Genomic DNA, 26,289 nt, shown 5'->3' with positions numbered 1-26,289 from the left:
TCTAGAGCTTATGATGTATGCCTTCATAATAGCCTCCCTCATAGAACATCTGGCTGGTTCTTCACATATCTTTATTCCTTCTTGCCAAAAGCAGCAGTTTATCATAGAAGTTAAGGAAGTACCTTCCTTCTTGCTAAAAAATCTTCCTTTGGGTGGAAGTGGCACTGGCAAATGTTATTGACCCTGTGAAGGACCAAATAAAGTCTCAATAGCTCCTTAGCAGTGTTACCAGATTCTCTTTTTTATTCTGTATGTATACTTCTCTAACTGTGCTGTTCTTCAAGTCTATCTGTGTGTCCATGTTTATAGAGAAAGAGCAAAGGGATAGATGGAGTCATGACTTTGCTGGCAAACAACCTCTTCCCTGTTGAAGTAACTCTTTTTTTCACTATTCCCTCTATCTCCACCTTGCCAACATCTGTCATTAATGTCCACCACTAAAATATCTTTTACTTGCATCTCTTTCTTTTCATTCCCAAGTTTAGGCTCTTAATTATTGCTTGCATAGAGTGTTGCTCCCACTAGCTTTTCAGCCACCTACCTGTATGGTTGCTTCTAGAACTGCTCCTTAATAGCAAATAAATGTATAACACTACTGTCTCTGAATATAACTTCCGTTTAGTTCTCTTATGCCTACACCATATTTTTCTTTAACCTGTAAAAAACATTCTAGGTTTTTCATTCACCCTCTCCCTTCCAACCCCAAGCTATTAATCTTTCCTGTCTTCCTTCCCAAACTAACCACGATCCCATTTTGATCACTTGAATCTTTTCCTCTAAATCATTGGTTTCTTAACCTAGCTGTAGTGAAAATCATCTGGGTAGATTTAAAAATCCTTGTTTCTGGGCCTCACCCCAGCTTTTTTTGTTGTTAACTTTTTTAACTATAGAAAATTGACACTAAACTTGGTTTCTAACGTTTTCTTAAGGAAAAATAGCACAAGTACAAGTAGTTTCTAAAATATCACTATAAAAAAGCCAAAAGAATAATTTGTCAATAACGTGCCAGTTTCCTCTTTGACAGCCTGTTCTTCAGTCCAGCAAGGCTTCAGGTTAAATTTGTAGGTAGTTTAGTGAACTGAACTTGTCTCCATTACACATGCTGCTTCTTGAGTCTTTTTACATAAAACAATGAAGATGTTTAAATTTTCATGAATGTAATAAGCCTTACTACATTTTATTATCTTAATTTTTCATCTGAATTCTTCGTGGAATGTATGAAATTCCTTATTGAAACTCTTGATGTTACTGTGGCGTATAACTATTCAATAATAGTTATAATTTTTTTAGCTTTTATTGTAGGTCTTGCAATGTTAAAGATTAGCTGAGAATAACATGGTAGGGAAAAGGCATGGCATCACCAGGCCTACGAATGCTTAGAGGGGCGTTATTTAAAGTAGCTTGCGTAAAAATTGTTTTTAGAGGTTTGGTTTATTTCTGAGCCACACTCTCACCTCTACTGCCTTGTAACCCTAAGGAGATCAGGGGAATAATTTGAGTTTTTAGAGGCTTGCATAAATTTTTTTAAATGCTTAATTGTGTATTATGGAATAAGCATTGCTAATTATAGGTGATAGTTCAGATACTTCTAACATTGGTATTTTTTTTGTTTTTAACATGCATCTTATGGAGATTTTTGTTTGTTTTTAAGGATATTTTGGAGCTCTTAGAAAAAAGAGTGAAGTCACGATTTTCTCACCGGCAGATACACTTAATGAATTCATTTGGTTTTCCACAGTATCTTAAAATATTTAAAGAACAATTATCTCTACCTGCTGAATTTCCAGACAAGCTTTTCGCTGAGAAGTGGAATGAGAATGTTCAGGTAACTTGGAACAAAGGCAGTAATGTTGAAGTAATTTAGTGTCTTGCCATATCATTTGAAAGTAATTAAGACTTATGGATTTTTAGAATTTGTAAATTCACGCAAAGCTTCTAATGTTGCTGTGGCATACAACTGCATTAATACAAATTATACACTTTTGTGTGTATGTAGTTCTTTTAAAAGACAATTGAAATGTCATATCTATTAAATATTTTCTGTGAAGAGAACTTTCAGGAGATTTTTGTTTTATTTATATCTAGTTTACATTTTAGGTTATTTTGTTAATGAATTTCCATCATAAAACATTTATTTTCTTCATTTTACAAGTTTAGCAATGTTAGCTTAGTGGTTCATACCTTCCTATCTAGTGTGGATTTCTTTTGTTTTTTTGAGGAAGATTAGCCCTGAGCTAATATCTGCCACCAATCCTCCTCTTTTTTGCTGAGGAAGATTGGCTCTGAGCTAACACATGTGCCTGTCTTCCTCTACTTTATATGTGGGGTGCCTGCCACAGTATGGCGTGATAAACAGTGCATAGGTCCACACCTGGGATCTGAACCAGTGAACCCTGGGCTGCTGAAGCAGAGTACACAACCTAACTGCTATGCCACTGGGCCCACCCCCCAGTGTGGATTTTTTTTTCCTGTTCTAAACAGCTTCAGTTTTTATGTTACTGGGTCTGTTAGGGTAAACTAGTCTGTGGCACATCTAGTTACATTATCTACATTGGCCAATCCCATCTCGGAGTCGCTGGGGCCCTGAGAGTCTTAGCTATGCTACAAAGGCACATTCACATGTTGTTTTAAAGATTCCCTAGAGCTTGTGGACTCTGTAAATTTACCTACACTTAAGTTGAACAGCCTAACTTGTACAGGCCATTGTTATAGCAACTCAACATACTAGCATCGGTTTATCTTACGCTGACAAGAAGCTTCAGTTGGCAGTGGGACAGTGTTATGTGTGTGTGTGTGTGTTTAATAACATAATTGAACAGTGTTGCTGAATAAATTCCACATGGTAGAATCTTGCAAAACTATGGGTACTGTGAAAGTGGAAAACAGTATAAGAGTCCTTGGTTTTGAAAGAATTGGGAAAAGCTAGTCTATAATATTAAATAGTAATGAGTGAGGATGATTGGATATCTGGATAACTAGAGTTACACAGTCTGTATTCACTGGCTCTAAAAGAAGATTGTTTTGTGTTAAAGCAACAATGATAATTATGTTTTTTTACTATAATCTTAAATATCAATACTGAATTAAAAGTGAGAACTTTGCATTTATTTTGCTTTTAAATGATTCTTATTTTTTCCCATCTTTGTTGAGGTATAATTGACAAATTAAAAATTGTATATATTTAAGGTATTCAACTTGATGTTTTGATACACTTATACACTGTGAAACAGTACCATCAACCTATGTAATGTATTCATCACCTCACATAGTTACCATTTTCTTTCTTTTTTTGTTGTTGTGAGAACACTTAAGTTCTATTCTCTAAGCAGATTTCAAGTATATAATACTGTATTGTTAACAGTGGTCACATTGATGAACATTACATCTCCAGAACTTACTCATCTTGCATAAGTGAAACTTGATTCTTTTTTTGATTATAAAGTATAGTCTGTTCATGTAAGCACTCTTAATTTTGACGCATTTCATTGTTTTAAATTAAAAGTTCAGTGAACAAAATTTAATCAGTGCAGGGCCGGCCCGGTGGCGCAGCGGTTAAGTTCGCACGTTCCGCTTCTCGGCGGCCCGGGGTTCGCTGGCTCGGATCCCGGGTGCGGACATGGCACTGCTTGGCAGCCATGCTGTGGTAGGCATCCCACGTATAAACTAGAGGAAGATGGGCACGGATGTTAGCTCAGAGCCAGGCTTCCTCAGCAAAAAGAGGAGGACTGGCAGTAGTTAGCTCAGGGCTAATCTTCCTCAAAAAAAATTTAATCAGTGCATAAGAATACATGGTAAAAGGTAGAAATTTCCTTTTATCCATGCCCGTCCCCCTTCCTTTTACTACAGAGTAATTTTTTTGGTTTATAGCATTTCAGACCTTATATACATACTAAACTTATTGTTTTACATAAAGGATTCAAACTTTACATATTATTCTTTATCTTTTTTTACTTAGTTCTGATTGATAATTCCATATTATTTTTTCCTAATATAACTATACAGAATTGTATTGAAAAATGACTGACTTTATCCTTAAAATTCAGATATTGTTCTGTGATATAATTTGGTGTGGGTCCTCCCTTTTACCCTTCTCTCCAAATTAATCTTGCCTGGGACTCAAATATTTGTTAGTTAAGCAAGTTTTCTTTAATATTGTGTCTGTTTATAAGATTCCATTCTTTAGGAGCACTTTATAATTGGTGCTCCCACATTGTCCCTTCTCTTCCTACATCTGGAGTGGATCAGAGCTCTGGATCTTTGGCCTCTGAATCCTCTTTTCAGTGCCACACAGACTTTCACCTTCTACAACTCCTGAACTGATTGTCTTGTTACGACAGTGTGTTTTTCTGACTGCTTTACAAAGTCAAATGCTATTTTTCATAGTATTTAAATGTCTGCACTTCCTAGGTTTTTATTATTTCTATCCCTGCTCACTTTCTTTTCCTAAGATGAGTACACAGCCCAGGTAATTCTGTGCTGTCATCCATCTTTCTGTCCTTTCCAGCTCTATTGCATTCTGAGCATCTCAGAGTGGGTGTATAAAGGAAGTAGATGATGGGAGTTACTGGTGAAGCATAACGCTGGATGACTCAGAGAATGGTAACCATATGGTAGTTGAGTGACTGACTCTTAGGTTTTTGGTCCTTTTTTGCTGATTCTATGTCACTGACTTTAGGGGCAGATGGTAGGAGTGAATGTGAGGACTATCCTGTCATCTTTCTGACAGTCTTTCAGTTCTTCCATAAGGTAGAACGAGTACCACTCGAGTTTGTGTCTCTTAGTTGTAATATTTTCTTCCCCTTTCCTAAGCATCATTTACCACCTCCCTTTGGCATGCAAATAAATGGGCATCACTTGAAAAATATGTCAGCACCATGGCCAGAGGCCCTGTCCAGGAGGGTTTGGGGAGGCTGCGTTGAGGGAGCTATCCTTTCACTCAGTGCTGACTATCTAGGAAGTTTTTCTAATTCCAAGGTTATACCACAAGCAATGGTATAGATAACGGGTCACCTATGGAATCTCATCCAAGAAATATCTTCAGGGTAGGCTTGAACCTGGACATCCTGCTTAACTTGAATGTTTGTTTTAGCCCTCCTCCAAATGAGTCAGATAAGTAAGGAGAGTAAACACCATCTCTGCATGACAGAATAAGAGAAATCTCTGTGTAAAAGAACATTTAAAAGGACTGTAGCTAATTCTTCTCAAAAGACATTCCCCCAAAGTACAATTGCTCAGTTCAAGGAAGATTTACCTGCTGTCTTAACCTTCCCTGTTTAGTTAACAGATGTTGAGACAGTTTAGCAGTACTAAGAGACTTAGTACATAATGCTGCTGCCACTGAGTTATCCCTGAAGCAGCATGAGTCCTGAGGTACCAGTGTAATCCTGTAACATTCTGCTTAGAATCTGCCTGTAAAGAGGGCACTGGCCAAGCAAATTGTGCAGTCAGCACAATAAGAACTTGCTCCTGTGACTGCTACTCATGTAAGTTCATCACTAAAAAGGAAACATATCAGCTTCCCTGAATAACAGGGAAGGTCTGCTTTATTTCCAGGAGTTTCCCCCATGTTCCTGTAAGGGGTGATGTCAGTCAGTCAGTCTCTGTCTTATTTCCCTTACGTCATTTCCTGAGCCAACCATGAGGGAGTTTTCAATCCAGAGCAATAAGAAATTCAGTCATGTTTTGAAACCCAAGGTGTAATATCTTCAATGACTATCATATTTAATTAAATGTAGTAGGCATCCAATACATGGTTATTGATAATAGCCTTAGCCTTAACTTTATATATGTATAAATATATGTATGCTACAGATATGTATAGTTTATAGTGTTTGAGTGAAAATGAAATTAAAAATGTAATGAGAGGTGTTTTTTAACGGCTTGCATATAGATCTTGTAGACGTTTTTTAAAAAAGCAGATTAGGGGGCCAACCCCATGGCTGAATGGTTAAGTTCATGCACTCCACTTTGGTGGCCCAGAGTTTCACTGGTTTGGACCATGGGTGTGGACCTATCACTGCTCATCAAGCCATGCTGAGGCTGCATCCGACATAGGTGAGCCAGAAGGACCTACAACTGGAATATACAACTGTGTACTGGGGGGCTTTGGGGAGAACAAGAAGAAAAAGATTGGCAACAGATGTTAGCTCAGGTGCCAATCTTAAAAAAAAAAAAGCAGATTAAGTAATTATGAAAGCAAGAGGGTGACAGCTTTCAGAAACAACGGGAGTTGGATTCACACCTCTGAAAATATAGAGATAAGCAGAAAAGCAGAGTATAGAAGATTCACCCTTTAATGTTTATCTTGTGTACTTCCAAAGGGTATTCAACCCTGTATATAGTAAAAAGGTACCAGCAAGTCTTTTAAAATAGAAAGAACTAAAAACAATGGGGAATGGGGTCTGTAACTAGGATAATTTATTTACTGAGAACATAAAACTTCATTCCATTAGACTAGAATTTATTCCTAAATCTGGATCTTCTTAACAGTGAAAGAAGTAGAGACATAAAGTTTTAGCTCTAGAAAATATAGAAGTACTTAGTATTCTGAGCTTTTTTTTTTAAGGAAAAAGAATTCTTATCCCTTGCATATGATATTTGAAACATTATGTCAAGCTACTCCAAGCCTTTCTTGGCTCTGCCAACTCTGAATTTACTCTAATTTTTTCTTCAGTGCCAAGTGTACCTCACCTGTCATTAATCCTAATTCACTGCAGTCACTTGGCTCTTTTAGATTACTGCTTTTTCAAAGGCCCTATTGATCTCTGAATTTCCAAAGCTGTTAGCTTCTTCTCAAAACATATCTTAATGTATCTTATCTTTTATATCTTAATTTAATATATCTTATAATTTAATATATCTTAATTATACAAAGTAGTTTACATAGTTGATTACCACTTCCCTCTTGAAGTTTTCTTCCCTTAGTTTCATTGCTCTCTCGGATTCTCTTCCAGTCTTCAGTATCTTTCTCAATCTCTTACTTTGTTCCTCTGTTCCATCTACTGCTTAAATCTTGATAATCTAAGTTTCACTTCTTGACCACATCTTACTCTTTGCTGCTTCTGCGACATTCTGTCCCCCATAGTATCATCTCTGATGTTTTTCTTCCCCTTCTCAAACCCTTCCTCCCCTACTCCTTACTAGTTGATCCTCCATCAGACATATCTTCTATAAATGTCTTAATTCTCTCTTGTCTTCATACTGCTGTATTAATTCAGACCCTCTTTGTCTCTTGTATGGACAATTGCCATTGCCTCCAATTAGGTTTTCCTGCCTTTATCTTTCTGCATAATCACTTTGCCAATAACTACAATTCAGGATTACATGACTACTCATCTTCTGTCAGTATGCCACACTCTTCCTACATTGCTCATGCTGCATGTTCCCTGTAATTGGAATCCTCTTTTTTTTAGCCTATTGCCTCATACAGTTTAAGCATTCTTTGTAATACTTTACCTTGTTTTCCCAAGTACAGTAACTTTTTTTTTAAAGATTTTATTTTCCTTTTTCTCCCCAAAGCCCCCCAGTACATAGTTGTGTATTTTTAGCTGTGAGTCCTTCTAATTGTGGCATGTGGGACGCTGTCTCAGCATGGCCTGATGAGCGGTGCCATGTCTGTGCCCAGGATCCGAACTGGCGAAACCCTGGGCCACAGAAGTGGAGCAGGTGAACTTAACCACTCGGCCACGGGGCCGGCCCCCCAAGTATAGTAACTCTTATTCTCTGTTGTGTTTTGTGCAGCATTTTGATCATCCCACTAGGATAACTATATAGTTTCCTTTTTTAGACCAGAAATTTTGGGATAGTGAAGATTGCGTTTTATTTTTTTATCTATTAACATAAAGGGATAAGAAGAAAATCAATAGATTGAAAGTTTGATTTTGATTTCTGTGTTCTGAAAATAAGATCAGCACCTATTTAATGATGAATAAATATCAGATAGAGTTAATGAAGTACACCAAACAGTGAGGCACGTGATTATATTTAGGTTCTAAACTGCGTTATTCTTTAATTCTGTTTTGATTTTTTTTCCTCCAGTGTCTCTCAGAAGATAGAAGTGTGCGAGAAGTACTCCAGAAGCATTTCAATGTCAGCAAAAACCTGCGGTCTTTACACATGCTGTTGGTTTGTATTCGTTTTATTTTTATCACTCATTTTCTTTCACTTGGTAAAATTGATTAAAGCTATAGATAAATTTTGGGAGAATTAACATGTTTACTACATTGAGTCTTTCCAATCCCTGTATGTGGTGCATCTCTCTTTCCATTTAGTCCTTTGATTTCTTTCATCATCACTTTATAATTTTCACCACATAGATCCTGTATGTGTTTAAAGTGTATACCTAAGTATTTAATTTCCTTTGGAGTAATTGTAAATGATATTTTGTTTTTAATTTTAGTTTCATCGTGCTCATTGTTAGTATATAGAAATGTGCTTGATTTTTGTGTGTTGATGATGTTTTCTGTGACCTTGCTGAACTCATTTATTCTAGAAATTTTCTTGTAGATATTTTGAGATTTTCTATGTAGACAATCATATCTGCAAATAGAAAGTTTTATTTTTTTCCTTTCCAATCTGTATATCTTTTCGTTTTTATATTTCCTTATTTATTTATATTTATTTCTTTGTCTTATTGCAATGGCTAGAACTTTTAGCACCATATTGAATAAGAGTGGTAAGAGTGGACATCCTTGCCTTGTTCCCAGTCTTAGGAGGAAAATATTCAATTTTTTACCATTAAGTATGATGTAAGCTGTAGGGTTTTTTATGCATGTTTGTTACAAATTAAGGTAATTCCTATTATTCCTAACTTAGTGAGATTTTATTATGAAGGACTGTTGGATTTTGTCAAATGTTTATTCGGTGTCAATGGATATGATCTATGATTTTTATTCATTAGCATATTGATATGTTGGATTACATTGCATGATTTTTGAATGTTAAACTGACTTTGCATACCTTGAATAAATCCCACCTGGTTATGGCTTTCACCAAGTAATTATATCCTAGGCTTAAACAGTATCAATAAAGGGATATTTAATTGTTCTGAAAATTAAAGTTCATCCTTCACTAACAGTATTGAATATTTCTAGAAAATTATCTTTGGAAAATACCTTTCAAGGAGAAAACACTTTTGGTTTTCTGAGTTTCTTCTTGGTCACTTTCATTCATAATAATAATAGATATCATTTACTGAATAGTGCATGAGCCAAGTAATATAGTTATTATGTCTAACCTTTGCAATAATCCTATTTTTTATCCTTGGGCATTTTTATCCTTACCTTTGAAGAAACTGAGGCTACTTGAGGTTAAATAACTTGCCGCAGGTCACACAGCTAGTAGAGGGCAAAACAATACTCAAATACAAAGTTCTCTGGCTTCAAGCTTATATTCTACTTTACCATGTGGTTCTGTTGTGTTTATTTACAGATTCTCCTTCCTGATTTCTATTTTTGCTCAGAAAATTTAAGACTTTTTTCCCTATATTCTTTCCTTCTTGTTAGCACATCCCTTTCCCATCCATCCATCGAAAGCGTACTGCTATTTTCAGCAATAGTTGTCCTTATCATAAGGAATTTGGGGACTAAGAGTTTTTAAGAGTAAGGTTTTTAGTTATTTATATACCAAAATTAGACTTCATTTACTAACTTTTGGTATATAGAGGATGTACACACACACCACGTATGTACACATAAATATACATATACACACACCTCTCGTTATTCCGAAAAATATCCCTGCCTCAGAATTGTCAACATGAACAGTCATTGTTTTGCCAGTTTCCTATTACACTTTTAATTCAAAGTAATAGCTTGATTTTTGTTTTGGTTTTTCTTGTTTAAGAAAAGTTTTGGAATTGGTAGAAATTATAAAGAAGAGGGAAAGACTTGACTGAGATTAGATATAGTTTGGGTACATTTTCAACAAAAAGTCTGGAGTTATACACATAGAAAAATCACTCTCATTGCATACCCAAAAGTAAATTCCAGGTTAAGAAACATAAATGTACGTACAAAAATAAAACTTTAGGCGCCAGCCCAGTGGTGTAGTGGTTAAGTTCACGCACTCTGCTTTGGCGGCCCAGGGTTCATGGGTTTGGATTCCAGGAGCAAACTGACACTCCTCATTAAGTCATGCTGTGGCAGCGTTCCACCTTCAAAATAGAGGAAGATTGGCACAGATGATAGCTCAGGGACAACCATCCTCAAACAAAAAGAGGAAGATTGGTAACAGATCTTAGTTCAGGGCCAACCTTCCTCACCAAAAATAAATAAATAAATAAACTTTAAAAAATTTAGAAGAAAAACATAAGAGAATATATTTGTAATCTTGAGGTAGGGAAAGATTTCTTAGAGAAGATATACAAATCACAAACCATAAAAGAAAAGATGGATAAGGTTAATCACATTGAATTTCTAAATGTCAAGACACCAAAAATACCATAGAAAAAGTGAAGACTGGTTGACAGGATATATGCAATGCATGTAATCATCAGTACTATCCATAATATATAAACAGCTTCTACAATAATCAGTAAAGGAATGAGCTAAGAATATCAGCAAGCAATCTACCAAGGTAGAATCTCACATGACTTATAATATGCAAAGATGTTAACCTCTCCAGTAACCGGGAAACGGTACAATTTAAACTTTACAATTAAACCTTTTTTTTGTGCCAATCTAGTGGGTATCATTTTATGTCTGATGGTATGGTGGCTGTGACTGTTAAAATTTATTGCTGCTGGTAGTGTAAATATGAATAAGTACTTTAGAGAGCAATTTGGCAAATTAGGTGTCTAGTGAAACTCAAATGCATATGTAGACATACACAAGATTGTTTTCGCAGCCTCGTTTATAATTGCAAAAAAAGAAATGAAATGACCGCTACACCTAAATAAGGGAAGAATAATTAAATTGTGAATATGTACAAAGGAATACAATACAACAGAAAAAAAGAATAAACTAGAATTGATACTTTAACATGGGTAAATTCTCGTAACAGATCTTCAGTGAAGAGAGAAGCAAGAGTACAATATGGTATTTATATGAAACTTGAAAATTACTCTGTCGTCTAGGAATAAATATATATGTAGTAGAATTATAAGACATACATGATTTTTTTGTATAGGGAAGAGTAGAGAATCCAACCGGGGGAAGAGACAGTGACTCCAACTCTAGAAAGATTATATTTCATATGCTGAGGAAATGGTCATGGATATTCATTATGTTCTTTTCTTGCCTTTTTTAATGTCAAAAATAGTTTATAATAAAAGGAAAAAGAAAAGGTAAGAGAAAGAGAAGGAGCTACTGAGTACCTGGGTCCCTCCCAGTAGGGGAATGAAGGACAAGGATTGCCAAACTCTTTGCAACTAAGAACCCTGGACCCTGGTTAAAGTGGGGAAGAGAGTTTCACTATAAATATGTCCCAAATAGTACTTGGTACAGACTTACACTAAGAAATGATTCATTGTTTACCTGGAATGCAAATTTAACCAGATATCATGCATTTTTGTCTGCTAACCATGTTTAAATAACTAAATTTAAATTTCTAAAAATTACAAATAAATAAATCTTCAATCCAGGAATTATATTAGTTGTTGGAAAGACAATTAGCTACATGAAAAGTGGACTCTGCTTTCAGTGAGAGTTGTTTCTGGGTGTAATTTTGGCTTTTATTTTTTTCTTTTTTGTACAATTGAACATAAAGTAGCTAACTTCTGTCTGTCACTTACATTAACCTTGGACTTGTTGATTGAGTAGTATGAATGTTTATACAAATTACGGATCTGCCTGTTTGGTTTGGCTTTGAATAGTATTCTTATTTTTGGTCTCTTCTCCTTGCCCTACTTTTTCTTTTGCAGAGTTGTAAATACACAAGATATGCAAGTGGGAAGGGGTAGAGAGAGCAGCAAGAATGTTTTTTATGCTTTACATTTATAGAGTTATATGGTAAATGAATTGAAACATTATTTTAATAGAGCTAAATATGAGAGAATACCTTTCCCAAACATTAATATTTACTTTCCTGTAAGAATAGACTCTCCAAATTAAGAAGTTTTGTTCAGTAATATCTCCAAAATGCCCAAGTAAATATGTAATTGTTTTGCTGATCCACATTTCCCTAGATGCTTGCTTTAAATCGCGTAACATCATCCCACCCATTTATGACTGCAGCAGATCTGATGGAGGCAAACCAGCTGTGTAGCATGGACTCTAAAGCAAATATCGTACATGGTGAGAAACCTGCTTGATTAGGACTTTTTTATAAGTTTGAGTTTATATAATGGATAATGAGTTTATATAATAGAATGCTTTTAAAAATTATAATTAACAATGGGTATAGTGTTGTATATCCAGAATGCTTTTATATCCATACAGCTTTTAACTCAGCCCTTTAAAAGGTATTATCATTCCCATATAAAGTGAAAGAAACTCAACGCTCTGCCTCCCTTGCCACAGTGCAAATCCAGCTAAAACTATTGTAGGCATTCTCATTGCACAAAGTGCTACTGAAAAGCATTGGCTTTTAACCATTTTGGTTTTGCTATCCCTCTTGAGAATCTAATGAAACTTCTCTTGAGGAAAAATTTTAGATATAATTTCCAGGGGTTTAGAGATTCTCTGAATCATCAAGGGCCCTATGTGTTTTAAAGTTACAGAATAATTGCAGCTTCAGTTTTTGTTTACTGTGGGCCATACCATAAATGCTTGATAATATTATCTCTCATCCTTATAACATCTCTGTAAGTTTAGAAAGATCTTCGTTTTGCAGATAGGAAAACTAAGCTCAAGGAGGTTGAGTAACTCACTTAAGATTATATAGATCATAGTGACTGAAACACAGTTGAACCAAGGGGAGATCTTAAAGACGACCTCCCCCACTCCTCAAAATCATGATCATTCTATTTGGAGGACAGTTATTTCAATCTTATATATCAGAAGTAAACTATGACTCATAGTTTGTTTCCCTTTGTAACTGTAGGTCTGTCAGTCTTGGAAATCTGTCTTATAATAGCAATGAAGCATTTAAATGACATCTATGAAGAGGAGCCCTTTAATTTTCAAATGGTCTATAATGGTGAGATGAGTCTGGTAGTTTCTTTCTGACTCTAACCCACTGCTTATTTGAAGGTACTAACGTTGTCATTGCTTTCTCTCCAGAGTTTCAGAAGTTTGTTCAAAGGAAGGCCCATTCTGTTTATAATTTTGAAAAACCTGTCGTCATGAAGGTAAGATTTAAGTTCACCATTATTTTTCTGCAGACAGGTATATTTTTACATCCGATTTGATTGTATATATCACAATTGCACTTTCATTAATTTTGAAACATTAGGTATTTATCATAGGAATTTATTTTCAAAACAAAAATCTAAAAATGAAATGTATGAATAATCCTGAAGAAAGCAGCCAGTTCTGTTAGTTTGTGTGGAGGTATACTGCCCTCTACCGTCTGTTCCTAGCACTTGCATCCTGAAAAGGAACTATTCATTACAGTCTATCAAATCTGTCAGTATATAACTATTCCTTTACAACCCAAGGGTTGGCTTTGTAATCTCGGCAGTTTTAAAAAGGGACAAAAATGCAGATATGAACCATTAAGAAACTAAAAGACAAAATATCATTGGCTGGTGAGGATATACAGAGAAAGTTTTATTAGGAGCTGGGTGAGGCATGAGTTTTAAAACTTGAGAAACTTTATTCTAGTGTACCATTGTTCACTAGAACTGTAATGTGAGCTATATAATTTCCTAATAGCAACAAAAAAGTAGAAAATTAGAAAAAGGTAAGATTAACTTTAGTATATTTTATTTAACCTAATATACCAAAAAATCTCAATCTATTATCAATACAGAAAATTATTAATAAAGTGTTTTCCATTATTTTCTTTTGTTGTAAGTCTTTGAAATTCAGTGTGTGTTTACACTTAATGCACATCCTGATTCACTAAATATTCATTGGAAATACTTTGTCTTTAGATTCCATAAAAATTTTAGTTGAAGAAGTAGCGTAACATTCTGAAATTGTTCCAAACATACTTAAAATTTTCTGATTGACTCAAGTATCAGTTTTAAATTAAACTGACTGAAAATCAAATAAACTTTAAAATCGAGTATCACATTTCAAATGCTCAATAGCCCTATGTGGCTAGTACTTACCTTATTGGACAGTAGAGCTCTAGAGGACTTTAGGGGAAGAAATATCTCTTTTTTTAAAGCAATGAACCCATAAGTCTGTTAGCATCTCTTATAAGCCCTAGTGGTCAGAATATTATTTCATGTAGCAACCAAAAAAACGTGAGTACAGGGCATTGCCATTTCTTGAAAACAACAGGAAAAGTATTTAGCATACTGGAGGTTTCTTTTTTAACCTCTTCCTAACATCCATATCTGTCTGATAGTCATAGTTTATGGGTGTTGTATGAGTGAAAAGGGTTACCTGAGTATTTAAATTCTTATGAGTAATTTGCAGCTGCTCATTTCTGCATTTAAAATAAGAAAGTATTTTGTGCCTAGAAATATTTTAAATTTCCTCTATTTTATTCAGCCCCAAGACGTGCAGCCTCCAAGTGTTTTCTCATTTTCAGAAATGAATACTGTCGAGATATTTCTTTTTCATCAGAAGAATTTTTAAGATACATAAAGAATATATTCCAATGATATTTTTCAGAATGAGGATGTAAGAAAAGAAAGCTCAGGAATCTATTTCAGTGTATCAGTATTTAATGGTTGCTATGTCATGATTTAATGGTTTGTTTTCCTTCATATCCTAGTAAAATACCTAAAACAACAATCAAGGTTAGAAAAGAAATAATACATGCATATTAGAGGTGAGAGGAAGCAGACAGTACAGAACTCTGTTAAGGTGAGGGGATGGAAGAAGGGGACTTTCTGACAGGTTGTGGCAGTCTCTGTAGACTCAGGGAACCAGGAACCTGCCCTCCCCCTTCCATGCCCGTGGCACTCTGCTCAATCATTTATTTATAGGACCAGCTGAACAGGCTGGTGTACTCCTAGGGGGTCTTTCCTGCCTGCCTCTTTTTTTGCAGCTGTTTTAAACTTTTACACAGCTAAGTCTTACAAAGGTAGAAACAAAATGTAAATGTGAATTTGCGTAACCTAGGTAATTAGCCAAAAATTACTGGTCTTATCAGGTCTTGGGTTTTTAGAGAGAACTGGTTGAAACCCTTCATTAAGTACTAGGAGGAGATACGATATAGAATGAGGTTAGGAACAAAAGCCATAAAGTTTGCCCTGTTTACATTCAACAAAGCAGGGACTGGTAACTGTATATTGTGATGTATGAAGTCTTTATGAGGTTGATGAGAATTATTTTTGAACCCTATTTATTTCTATTAAGTTTTGTTTCCTGGCGCCTGACCAAAACCTTAACTGTTCTCTGGGTTAACGTTGTTACTTTATTTCCCCTATTCAACCTAAACTATTTCTTTCGTCTTTCAGGCTTTTGAACACTTACAACAATTAGAATTAATAAGACCCATGGAAAGAACTTCAGTAAATGCACAGAGAGAGTACCAGCTGATGAAACTACTTTTGGATAATACTCAAATTATGAATGCTTTGCAGAAATATCCCAACTGTCCTACAGATGTTAGGCAGTGGGCAACATCCTCACTAAGCTGGTTATGAATACAATCAGTGGCTTCAATTATGGAGTTTCAGGCATGCTTCTCTAACAGAACTAAAAGCTATTGTCCTTTAATAAGATATGTTATTACACTTTTTATATTTATGAACATGTATTTTTGTATTTATGGGGAACTGTTACACATGTACTATCTTGGCTGTATCTTGCCTTTGAATCATGAGCAGTTACATGATTTATAATTCCAGTGATTTAGATTATACTGTAAGTAGCAGTTGAAAAAAATAAATGTGACTATTTTAGGGATTCAACCATATGCTTGTTCAACACTTGTGAAGTATTTATGTGGTACATTTGAAGAATGCATTTCAACCTAGCAGCCAAATGTTTTTATAAACTTTAAACAAAGCAGTAAAGAAACAATGGTAAGGATAGAGGTGTAATTGAGTAATCTTCTGGTCCAGTGGGAGGTGCTGCATTGTTTTTTTTTTTTTTGAACCTATGGAAATTTTGGATTCTGTCCCAGGCGTAGGTCTTCCAGTTCAGGAGACTGACCAGTTTGGCTAGAAGATAGTTCACATGTATTTTGGGCAAAAGTTTAAACATTTTCTTCCGGACTGCTCAAAATATGGTACTCATACCATCTACAGAAGAATCTCTTGTAAGATTTTTTTAAAATGCAGATTCTTGGGCCTATTCTAGGCCAAAAGGATCAGAATTTGTCATTTTAACAGACACTTTAGGAAATTCCTGGACAACTGCTCCCACGAATAATAGGAAGTGTTTGACAGTGTTAACTAAATCTATTTATATCAAAAAGTGAATTGCTAAGAGGAATGTGGAAATGTTAGTCAAAGCATCACCTTATAAATTCAGGAATCCATGAACCAATACAGGTATATGTTTAAAATGGAATTTAATAAGCATTTGTTAAGTATTAGTGGCTTCATTTATTCAAGAGTATTTGATTGCCTGTTGTTTTCATGGATGGTTTACAAAAGACAGAGTCCCTAGCCTCATGCAGTTTATAATCCCTTTAACTATTAAAGGCCCTATGATATTTGGATACTGTTATTTGCAGATAAGAGAGTTAACACAGTAGTGGCAGTGTCCAGAATCACACAGGTAGAGAATGATTGACCCTGAAGTTCATCTCAGGTTTGATTGACGCCAAAGCCCCTGCTGTTAAGACCTGAAGTTCAGTAATGGGTTCCTTATGACGTATTTTTTAAAGTATGCTCTAAGAAATGATTTATCTAGTTTTTATCAAGTCTCGGATGTAGAACGGGATATAAAAAGATTTCTGTGCATAAAAGTAACTCTTCAGTAGTTACAACCTATTCTTTTGCATACATAGCTGTTCCTTCCCTGCCTTCTAAGTCTTCAGATCACTGTCATTTACTTTTCAGCAGTGTCTTGCATAGTGGTTCTATGTGATAGTCTATAGGTTTTCAGGGGATACTTTGCCAAAATACTTAATATGGTAGCCTCACTATTACTAGAAGCAAGGATTTTATACATGAGCTAAAATTGTCCCTTTAAAAAATTTCTATCTACTCTTTTAGGGAAGTACCATCTGCCTTAAAGACACTAACTGTAAAAGCATCTAAAGAACTGACTTGAGGATTGCCAATTTTTACTAGCTTAAGATGCCACTGAAAAGGCTGAGAGCCCTCATTTGCCTCCTTGGCTACTTGAGAGCTACAAAAGATCCATCAACATTTTCATTTTTTGTGAAACAGTTATAAAGCAAATCAGAAAAAATAGGTTAGCAGAAGTCATACAAATAAATTATACGTCTCCATTCCAAACGCTTTCCTAAATTTTTTTTTTTGAGGAAGCTTATCCCTGAGCTAACATCTGCTGCCAATCCTCCTCTTTTTGCTGAGGAAGATTGGCCCTGAGCTAACATCCACGCCCAACTTTCTCTACTTTATATGTGGGACACCTGCCACAGCATGGCCTGATGACCGGTACGTAGGTCTGCACCCAGGATCTGAACTGGTGACCCCTGGGCCACTGAAGCAGAGCATGCGAACCCGACCACTGCGCCACTGGGCCAGCCCCACCAAAGGCATTTTTTGATGGGAGGAGGAGGAAGGTTGATGTTTCCCTTTCCATATTCCCTAATACAAAGAAACTAAAATGTACTTAGAAAATATTTAAACTTAACTTCATCTCTTAAATTGCCTAAACATCATCATCATCAATAAAATAAAAATCAAATCTGAAAAGCCCTAGTAAAACACTTTCAAGAATAATGTAAACAAATATGGCTTAGATATTTTCTTCATTTACTAGAGGAGGAATATAGCCATTTAACAGCACAGTCAAAAACCCATGAACTCCATGGGTCATCAGATTGAAAAGCAGGTGAGGCCAAGTGTTAGAGGCTTCACGAAGTGCAGTTTTTACTTGTGTGATCTGTCTAGATGCCCTACCAAAAACATGATCTTAGTAAAAAACACAAAAAAACTCCAGTTCACGTGCACATGCACATGAATGGCTCTGAGGAATTAAAACCTGTTGGTCCAAACTTGCTCTGTCATAATGCCATATGTGTTGAGTATATACTATTGACTTCCTGAAGAAGCAGTGTTTTGCAGAACACAGCTGTGAAAAACAATTTCAGTCTTTCTGTAGCGGTCCCATGCAGGTTCCACCATGGTGTGCATTTTCATTTGTTTTGGAAGCAAATGCAGGTTCTTTCAGACCACCATAACCTGTGTTGCCCCTTCCTTCACCTTTACCCTAAAAAACTGAGAATCCGTTGGTGTAAAATTATGACACACAATATGACAATGTGGGGCTTTTCCACCTTCTTTTTCTTTGAAAGCCACAGGATAAAGAAAAGCCTTTACAACATTAAAAATGATAATGAAAGCTAGTTTCTTTGATGATTACTCTTACTGATGACTCTAAATGAAAATACCAGAATTATTCCATTCAATTAGTTACATAGTTGAGAAGTGTAGTTTATATCTTTCATGACCATTTCCTAAGCCACACTTCTCTATTATTTCCATATGAAAAGGCAATGTAATTAATGCCAGCTAGCCTCTGGCTTCCTAAAACTGGCAGGACCAACATAGATACTTTAGTGGGAATACAATCTGCTTAGAAAACAAAGGAGGGAAATGCCACAGCTGACAGACCTCCCTTCTTTCACCAGTCTCCATTCTTGCAAATTTCAAGGTGTAAACTTCACTATAAATTACAAAGCTACTCTTCCCCTCTTTAAGAAGAACATACAGCTAAAGAAAAACTGCATATGCAAATCATACCATAATTCATTTTTTTATTTAACTTGGGGATGGAATGGGGATAGCATACATTTTATTTGTACAATATTTAACAATCACTTATCCAAGGTGGGGTTTTATGGGGCTATTTTTTTTTTTTTTAGCTTTTTGTTAAATACTTGCAGAAAAAAACAGCAAGTACAATTTGACAGTAGTACAACAACCTGTGCCCAAAACACTGACAAGAAATACAGAATAAAGCTAAAATAATTGCTTACCAATATTTTGAGAGGTAACAAATAGGATATGGGTTGAGACTGCATAAAAAATGTACTGCTGGTTGAGTATCTGAGGTAAATGATGTTCAATCAAGATGCTACTTGTATCATTTTGCCCATAAATCAGTAAATAATTTTATGCACATTATACCAAATATTCCTAAAAAGTAATTTTTTAAAAAGGTAAAAAAGAGAAACTGGAAAATATCTGTGGTGAAGCATTTTTTTTAAAAACAGTAATCAGTTTATTCCACTAAACTATCCTCTGGCCAGGGTTTTTTTCCCTACCATCTGCATTTTACTTAAATGTAGCTGTTACATAGGGGTGAGGAAAGGGGGAAAAAGAGATTCTTTTTCAATTTAATGATATATGATTCTATTTTTAAATTCCAAACTTGTTGGGTTTTTTTCCTGATTCTATTTTCAAAACATCACCATGAAAGATAGTGTGAGTTCACGGGACCAACAATTGTGAGGCACAGTCTCTTGTTCTGGAATTCACAAGGTACCTGTAATAAACATTCAAACAAGAATCACACATCACATGCTAAAAACTTCCTAGCATCTAAAATACATACAAGAGCTGTGCAGGGCATAGACTTTGAATAAAGCCAAACACTGGTTAATCCATCAGTCCTATGGCAGTTGATCATAAAGCATTCCTTACACGGAGATCTGGGCAAGGTAAAGAGTATACGTTAGAGCAGCAGTTCGGATGGGTGTCAGAAAGGCAAAATACAAGATGAATCATAAAGAGCACCATACACATGAGGAAAAAATTACTGGGGTCTTAGCTAACCCCAAAACAAGTCATTTTTCTCATTCTTTCATCTTTCTTTATTTCAGCATCCCTAGCTCAAACTTTTTGTTAACTTGCCCACTCTGCACTGACTGTAAACCAAACATGAAAATGCCCTGCAAAAGAAAGTTTTAACAAGACTAGGTATCAGGACAGGTAGTCACTGGAACATTATTATTTACTGCTTATAAAAAGTGTTTTTATATTAATATAGTTCTCAAAAGGATACAAGTTTTAAAATTGGTTAGCTAGTTAAGTACAATAACCAGGATTTCTAAAAACTTTTTCTAACATGAAGAGAAAACTTCTATCTTGTGAATAATTGGTCTTACAAAATTTATCTCTAGACCTCACATAAGCCAAACATTCATCATAATATTCCTTGTTTTTGTTTCGATTTTTTTTTTAACTTTTAGAAACAGGATTAAATGTAGAACAGGTAGAAATTAGTCTTCAGGAGATCAACAATTTTCATGTATGAACATTCTCATCATTTTCCCTTCTTCATTAGTTTCGAAGTGGAAGCAAAACCAAATCAAGAAATTGAGAGGCCAACTATTTTTTGAAATAAAGAGGTGAACTCAACATTGAAATGGAAATTCTTAGGAATACAATGAAACCTTGGATACATGTGTGACCAAGAGCACAAAGTTTTGTATGGTGTGTGGCACATAGACAACAATGCTATTACTCTTCTTTCCCTCCCTGCTTAGAGTCTGTTGACCTATGTATTATTTATAAATAATTTATTATTCCCAGAGATTGTGCATTTATATGTAAAATGTAGTGTACTGTGTGGTTAAATAGCCATTTGAAGATAACATTCACAGTGAGCTCCTGATAGTGACATGTAAAAACTTCTTTTATAAAATTAATGTATTCATTTTTAAATGACCTGACAAAAGTACACAGCGTAATACTGGCTATTTGTTGGTCAGTAATCTAGAAACTCAGGAAATTAATGTTTTACTTTGGCCTGTATAAATTTGAGGAAGAATCCAATTATATTCTAATGTAATATTGTTTTGAAAAGCACTTTGGCACCTACCTATGATCAATTCCATTTTTTTTTAATCAAGGATAAGGCATGAACTATTCTAAATTAATATCAGAGTTAGTTGGGAAAGCAATTTGCAGGAGGAGACTAGGCTGTGTCACCTACATCAACATTGGTTACCTCTAAATGTCATTGCATATTTTAAGTTAGTTATAAGTTTAACTTGTTATCCCTGATTTGTTTTAAAGCAGTAACATCTGAAATCTGTGCTTAAAATTTAAAATCTCTATCCTAGGATAATTCTTTATGTATCACAGACATCAAATATTACTCTGTCAAGATGGCACCAAGCAGAAATATCGTGATAAAGTTACAAGTCTCAAAGCAGAGAGTGAGGAATTCTGAGTAATGACACTTCCTGAGGCGATCCTGAAACAGTAATAAAGAATGTCCCACACACATACTGTTTGGTGAAAAGAAATACACTACAGTTTTACATATATAAATAGGAAAAAAATCTATTTTAAAAGAATAAAAATGAAGAGCTTTCCAGTGTTACAGCTCATTTAAAAAAATGTAAATCATGCTTTAAATTTTCAAATATTCCCGAAACACAACACACCTAAAAAAAATACTTAGGTAAGTATGCAATATTTTGGGAACCGGATATAAGATGAAGCTTTAAAACATGGGAAGAAGGGGGAAATGACACCATTTTTCCATTTCAAAAAACAGCACTTTTTTTCCTTAAATTACAAGCTAGCACAAGAGAAGCTAAAACACTGCTTTACAAATAGCCACTTACGTTGGCACTAGGCATAGCTTACCTTTTTTTCTTAAATAACACAGTGAATTTGTAATACCTTCTTACAAAACATGGATCAATTTATTATTCAAATTTTGTTAGTGTTTTCAATTTTATAATTTAGCAACCGTGGCACTGAGGTATACCTTGTTGAGGGAGGTTAAAGTAATGCTTGGAAGCCTCTTTACTGTACCCCACTTTGATGACTTTGTTTATGTACACAGAACAGCAGCACACTAAACATTCACAAGCTGTGTCATATTGGCATTACAATAGTCATTTATAGAAACACAACAGCAAATGCAATAAAAACAAGTTACCCTTTTTAAAATCTGAAATGAAAAGTTTTTGATTTAAAAAAAAATAGCAGTAGTTCATTTAAGGAATTAGTGTCTTCTCACAGACATTAACAAATCTGATGTCAGTTTTCAAACACGATTAGCCAGGTCCAAAAGAGCCTTGATTTGGAGAGGGCCACATTCTTCATGTACACTTTTTCAAAAGTTTCTTTGTAGAGTTTGTAACTTTTCTCTTAGTCTCATGTCCTTCACGTCTCTGCTACAGGTAATGTCATAAGTCTCACAGAGCCACATTTTAAACGAGGGTCTTCTTTGCAACATGTCCAAGAGACATCCTACTCGTTTCACACAGAAAATAAACTGTAAGCAGTTTCGTTAGCTTAGCAGCTCCAGTTCAGAGTCCTGTTTCTCAGTGTACACGTGATGCAACCATCATAGACTAGATTCTTTGGGAGGAAAGTCAACGTTTGTCACCATCGTGACCACTGTTACAATGTCCTCTGTGGTAATGATATTTGTTAGTCTTTGCATCTGAGTAATTCTTTCACCTACACAGCCAGCTGATAACCTGGCTTCTGCATCATGATCCCAACATTCTTCTATTGTTTCACAAAGCATTGCCATTCCCTAAAAAGAAAAAATACATTCAAACACCACAGCAATTTTTGTTTTCTATTAGGAAATAGAATAAAATTTCCATAAAGAAATTGCTAGTTTTCTGAGCCAAAGAAAGTTTCAAGATTGGCTAAGTTTGATATTATTTGTCAATAGTCACTTTTGAATATCTACTGAGTGCAGCAACATGAAGAAAAGCACTAGGAGAATTCACGTTTTTTTAAGCACTGCAGACTATCAAAGCAGGTGATTCATTGTTTTAAGTCCAAAAATCCCATCTATTGTTCAGAAACCAATGCTAACCCTTGAATTGAATTCAAAACCAAGGCTAAAGGAGGTCTACCGAATTTTAGTGTTTCTTACTTAATATCCACATTTCTATCCTGCAATTAAATAGAAAGTTTAGAAAGTCATCCTTGAGGATTTCCTACCTGGTTTTATCCGTTTCTGGTTATATCAAGACCAAAATAACCAGGGCAATACTGTTCCATCCTTCATCTACCTAGTCCCTAGTTTTAGAGCATTATTAAGAACTTGAAAGTTTCCAATCCCAAATCAAAAGGCTAAAAAACAAACTCCCATAAAGAGGAGAAAATGGATGCTTCACTTTTTAAAATAGCACTTTTTAAAATGTGGAATGGTGGTGGTCAGAAAGGTTATGCATCTATCTGCAGGCACTCCTTTCCCTGAGAAGCTTACTAAACAGGAGACATACTTATTTGCACAGGAGCAGAGAGATGAAGAGCCCCCTAAGGCTCGATGACTTCACCATCTCCCTTATGAGTATACAGACTTAGCCCTAACTGCTGATTCTAGAACTGCAGTACAGAGCATCCTGTATGAATATCACCTCCCCAGAAAATCCTCCCAGAAGAAAGAGAAATGTACAGAGAGAGAAATCATTCCTCTGAAAAGCATTTTATTGGAATTTCAAATGAAAAGCTAACTGTATAACTTACAGCGTGTTTCTGCCAATAATCTCTTAAAACAGGCCTCTTTTTTTTATGCACAACAACTTCCTGCATGTCTTCAAGAGATGGATGCTGGCCAATTTCCTCCTCAAATGGCAACATGTACTCATCTACAGGTCCTGAAATGGAAAAAAAGAAAAAAAGTCATTTTAATTCAAATTTTCCTGACTTCCAAAGTGAAATAAACTTTCTAAAACATATTTTGTATCACCTTTTCCCAACTGTTACATGCTATAATGACAGGAGAGAAATGGACCCTCAGCCATACTTATACCACAGTGTGACCCAAACTCTAATTTAAGGGAAATTAAAAGTCCATGACTTGGTATGTAACCCTACTAAGGATGTGTAAGGAGCTTTCTTATCTACTGGATGAGGAATGCCTGTCTCCATACGTATAGAGGGCACAGGGAACCATGGATGTTTGCAAACCAAGGATATTATATCCCTTTAAGGTACCCACTCCTCTTGCAATTCAGACCTGACTGTTGGTGCTTCCATCTCTGAAGATTTCAGGTTTAATCTGTTATAACCATCTTTATTCTATGACACATTCAAACCCGTTACACGCTGCATGTGAGGAATTAGGTACTTCAAAGTCACACCTCTTCTCTGCCCTCACAAGAGCTGCCAAAAAGACACTTCGTTTTTAAAAAATCACATACTCTCCAAACAGGGTTCCCAAGAAGTCAGAATGTGCCTTCAAGAATAAGCAGGATTTATTCAACATAAATGATCCTTTCTTTGTAGGCCCACTCAAATAGGAAAATGCAGTTAGGAGTTAATAATAACTAATATTTGATGAGCACTTATCCTGACCAGGAACTTTACATATACTATTTACTTCCATTTTATCTTCACAAAGTGAAGATAGCATTACTTCTATTTTACAGAGAGGAAAGCTCAAAAAAGTTCCAGAATTTGCACGAGGACATAAAGCTGTTAAGTGGTAGAGCTGGAATTTGAATACAGCTCTATGAACGACTTTAAAGTCTGTGCTTTCAATCAGTGTACTGTCTCCCCTTGAAAGAAACCAGTCACTAATGAGCAATTTCAGTGACCAGATGTGTCCATGGATAGACATAAACCTTGTACAAGCTCTTGAAATGCACCAATAGTCTTGGATAGATATAAGTTATGAATAATAAATCATGAAGGAGGCCATATAACTCAACCCTCTCTGAATTGTAAGAATCCTTGATGCCTTGATAGTCAGTCTCTGCTTAAGCACTTCCAGTGACTGAGAGGACACTTGTCCTTCGGTTTGGGGATGGAGAGAACTAGTTCTAGGACCTACCTGCAGATAACCAAAATCCACAGACAGCAAAATCCAGGGATGCTTAAGTCCCTTATACAAAATGCCAGAGTATTTGCATATAACCTATGCAATCCTCTCATATACTTTAAATCATCTCTAGATTACTTACTACTTATAATACCTAACACAATGTAAATGCTATAAAAATAGTTGTTATTCTGTATTGTTTAGGGAATGACAAGAAAAAAAAGTCCGTACACATTCAGTACAAAGGCAACCATAGTGGGCCTTTCGATCTGCAGTTGGTTGAATCCCCGAACACGGAACCAGTGGATCCAGAGGGCTCATTGTACTGACATTCTAAGGTGTCTGTTCAATCCTTGCCTCTCAAAGTGTGGTCCACAGGTCAGCAGCACTGGCACTGACTGGTGGCTTGTAAGAAATGTAAATATCAGGACTCAATCCAGACCAACTGGGTCAGAATCTAAATTTTAACAAGATTCCCAGGAGTTTGGTATGCACATTAAAGTTTGGGAATCAATGAATTGAACCATCAAGAATTAGCCTTCAACAAATTTTAAAGCACTCACTTTAGCAATGTTCACACTGTCCCTTCTGCCCCAATTTCTGACTTGAGTCAGAAATTACTGACTCTGCAATTAAGCATTACATAGCACATGCAAGGCATTTAAGAAATGTCAGCATCCATCCTTTTCTTTTCCCATAAAATCTCCCCTGATAACCCCTCCCACAAACAAAGCAATTTCTCACTCTTCAAAACTCCCATAACACTCCCTTACATTTCTCAGGGACTACATTCATCCAAAAACATTTTCTGAATACCTATGTACTGAGCACTCGACTAGACAATTCACACTTACCTTACTGTAGAGTTAACCGTCCAGGATATATTTTATCACATTAACTAAACTGTACATTACTTAAAGGCTGCGTCTTGTGTATCCCGCATAACCCCATATGCAATGGTTTGCTTTGGAGAGTTCATATTAATAAAGTTCTTATGAAATATATATTCCTATAACATCTGCCATCTGACCTACTTCTGCTTCCATAAATGCACATAATAAATGTACTTCCTCTTCCACTTTGAGACTAAATACACTGAACGGCTTACTCTTTTTCCTGTAGACTTCTAAGCTAAGCTTGAGCCATCCAAATTGCTTCAACCTTTCTTAGGTTCTGGATCCACTCCCATGCCAAACACCCAATCTTGGAAGAATGAATGGATGTCCATTCCTGAGCACTCTCTACTAAGTTCCATTTAAAAGCACAGTACCCCAAATCAGATTTCATATATGGAGGTAGTCTGTCCTATACTGAGTGACTATTACAGAACTCAGAAAATAAAGTATTCTTATAAATATCGGTTACGTTGGTTATACCTTTTTAAATATTCAACACA

At 35.5% G+C, this 26,289-nt stretch overlaps 2 protein-coding genes across 7 annotated transcripts in view; one reads left to right on the top strand and one right to left on the bottom strand.

Moving 5' to 3' along the window:
- Positions 1 to 15,931, top strand: part of ORC4 (origin recognition complex subunit 4) — a 76,606-nt gene extending 60,675 nt beyond the window's left edge. For 4 of the 5 annotated variants that reach the window (XM_046659271.1, XM_046659274.1, XM_046659272.1 and 1 more), the window contains exons 9-14: positions 1,652 to 1,825; positions 8,038 to 8,124; positions 12,125 to 12,233; positions 12,982 to 13,077; positions 13,161 to 13,228; positions 15,458 to 15,931. In XM_046659271.1, the coding sequence (XP_046515227.1) occupies positions 1,652 to 1,825; positions 8,038 to 8,124; positions 12,125 to 12,233; positions 12,982 to 13,077; positions 13,161 to 13,228; positions 15,458 to 15,646 (723 nt within the window). In that variant the 3' untranslated portion in view covers positions 15,647 to 15,931. The remainder of the gene's footprint in view (positions 1 to 1,651; positions 1,826 to 8,037; positions 8,125 to 12,124; positions 12,234 to 12,981; positions 13,078 to 13,160; positions 13,229 to 15,457) is intronic. The other variant, XM_046659270.1, reaches the window with a different exon arrangement.
- Positions 15,932 to 18,883: 2,952 nt separating this feature from the next.
- The window catches only part of ACVR2A (activin A receptor type 2A), an 84,839-nt gene continuing 77,433 nt past the window's right edge, over positions 18,884 to 26,289 (bottom strand). For both annotated transcript variants that reach the window (XM_046658837.1, XM_046658836.1), the window contains 2 exons: positions 23,597 to 23,727; positions 18,884 to 22,649 (listed from right to left, as the gene is read on the bottom strand). In XM_046658837.1, coding sequence (XP_046514793.1) covers positions 22,455 to 22,649; positions 23,597 to 23,727 — 326 coding nt within the window. In that variant the 3' untranslated portion in view covers positions 18,884 to 22,454. The remainder of the gene's footprint in view (positions 22,650 to 23,596; positions 23,728 to 26,289) is intronic.

The sequence above is a fragment of the Equus quagga genome, chromosome 4, assembly GCF_021613505.1.
Source record: "Equus quagga isolate Etosha38 chromosome 4, UCLA_HA_Equagga_1.0, whole genome shotgun sequence".
Classification (NCBI taxonomy): domain Eukaryota; kingdom Metazoa; phylum Chordata; class Mammalia; order Perissodactyla; family Equidae; genus Equus; species Equus quagga.
Note: the sequence above shows the minus strand (reverse complement) of the source record. Positions and strands in the feature narration are given on the sequence as shown.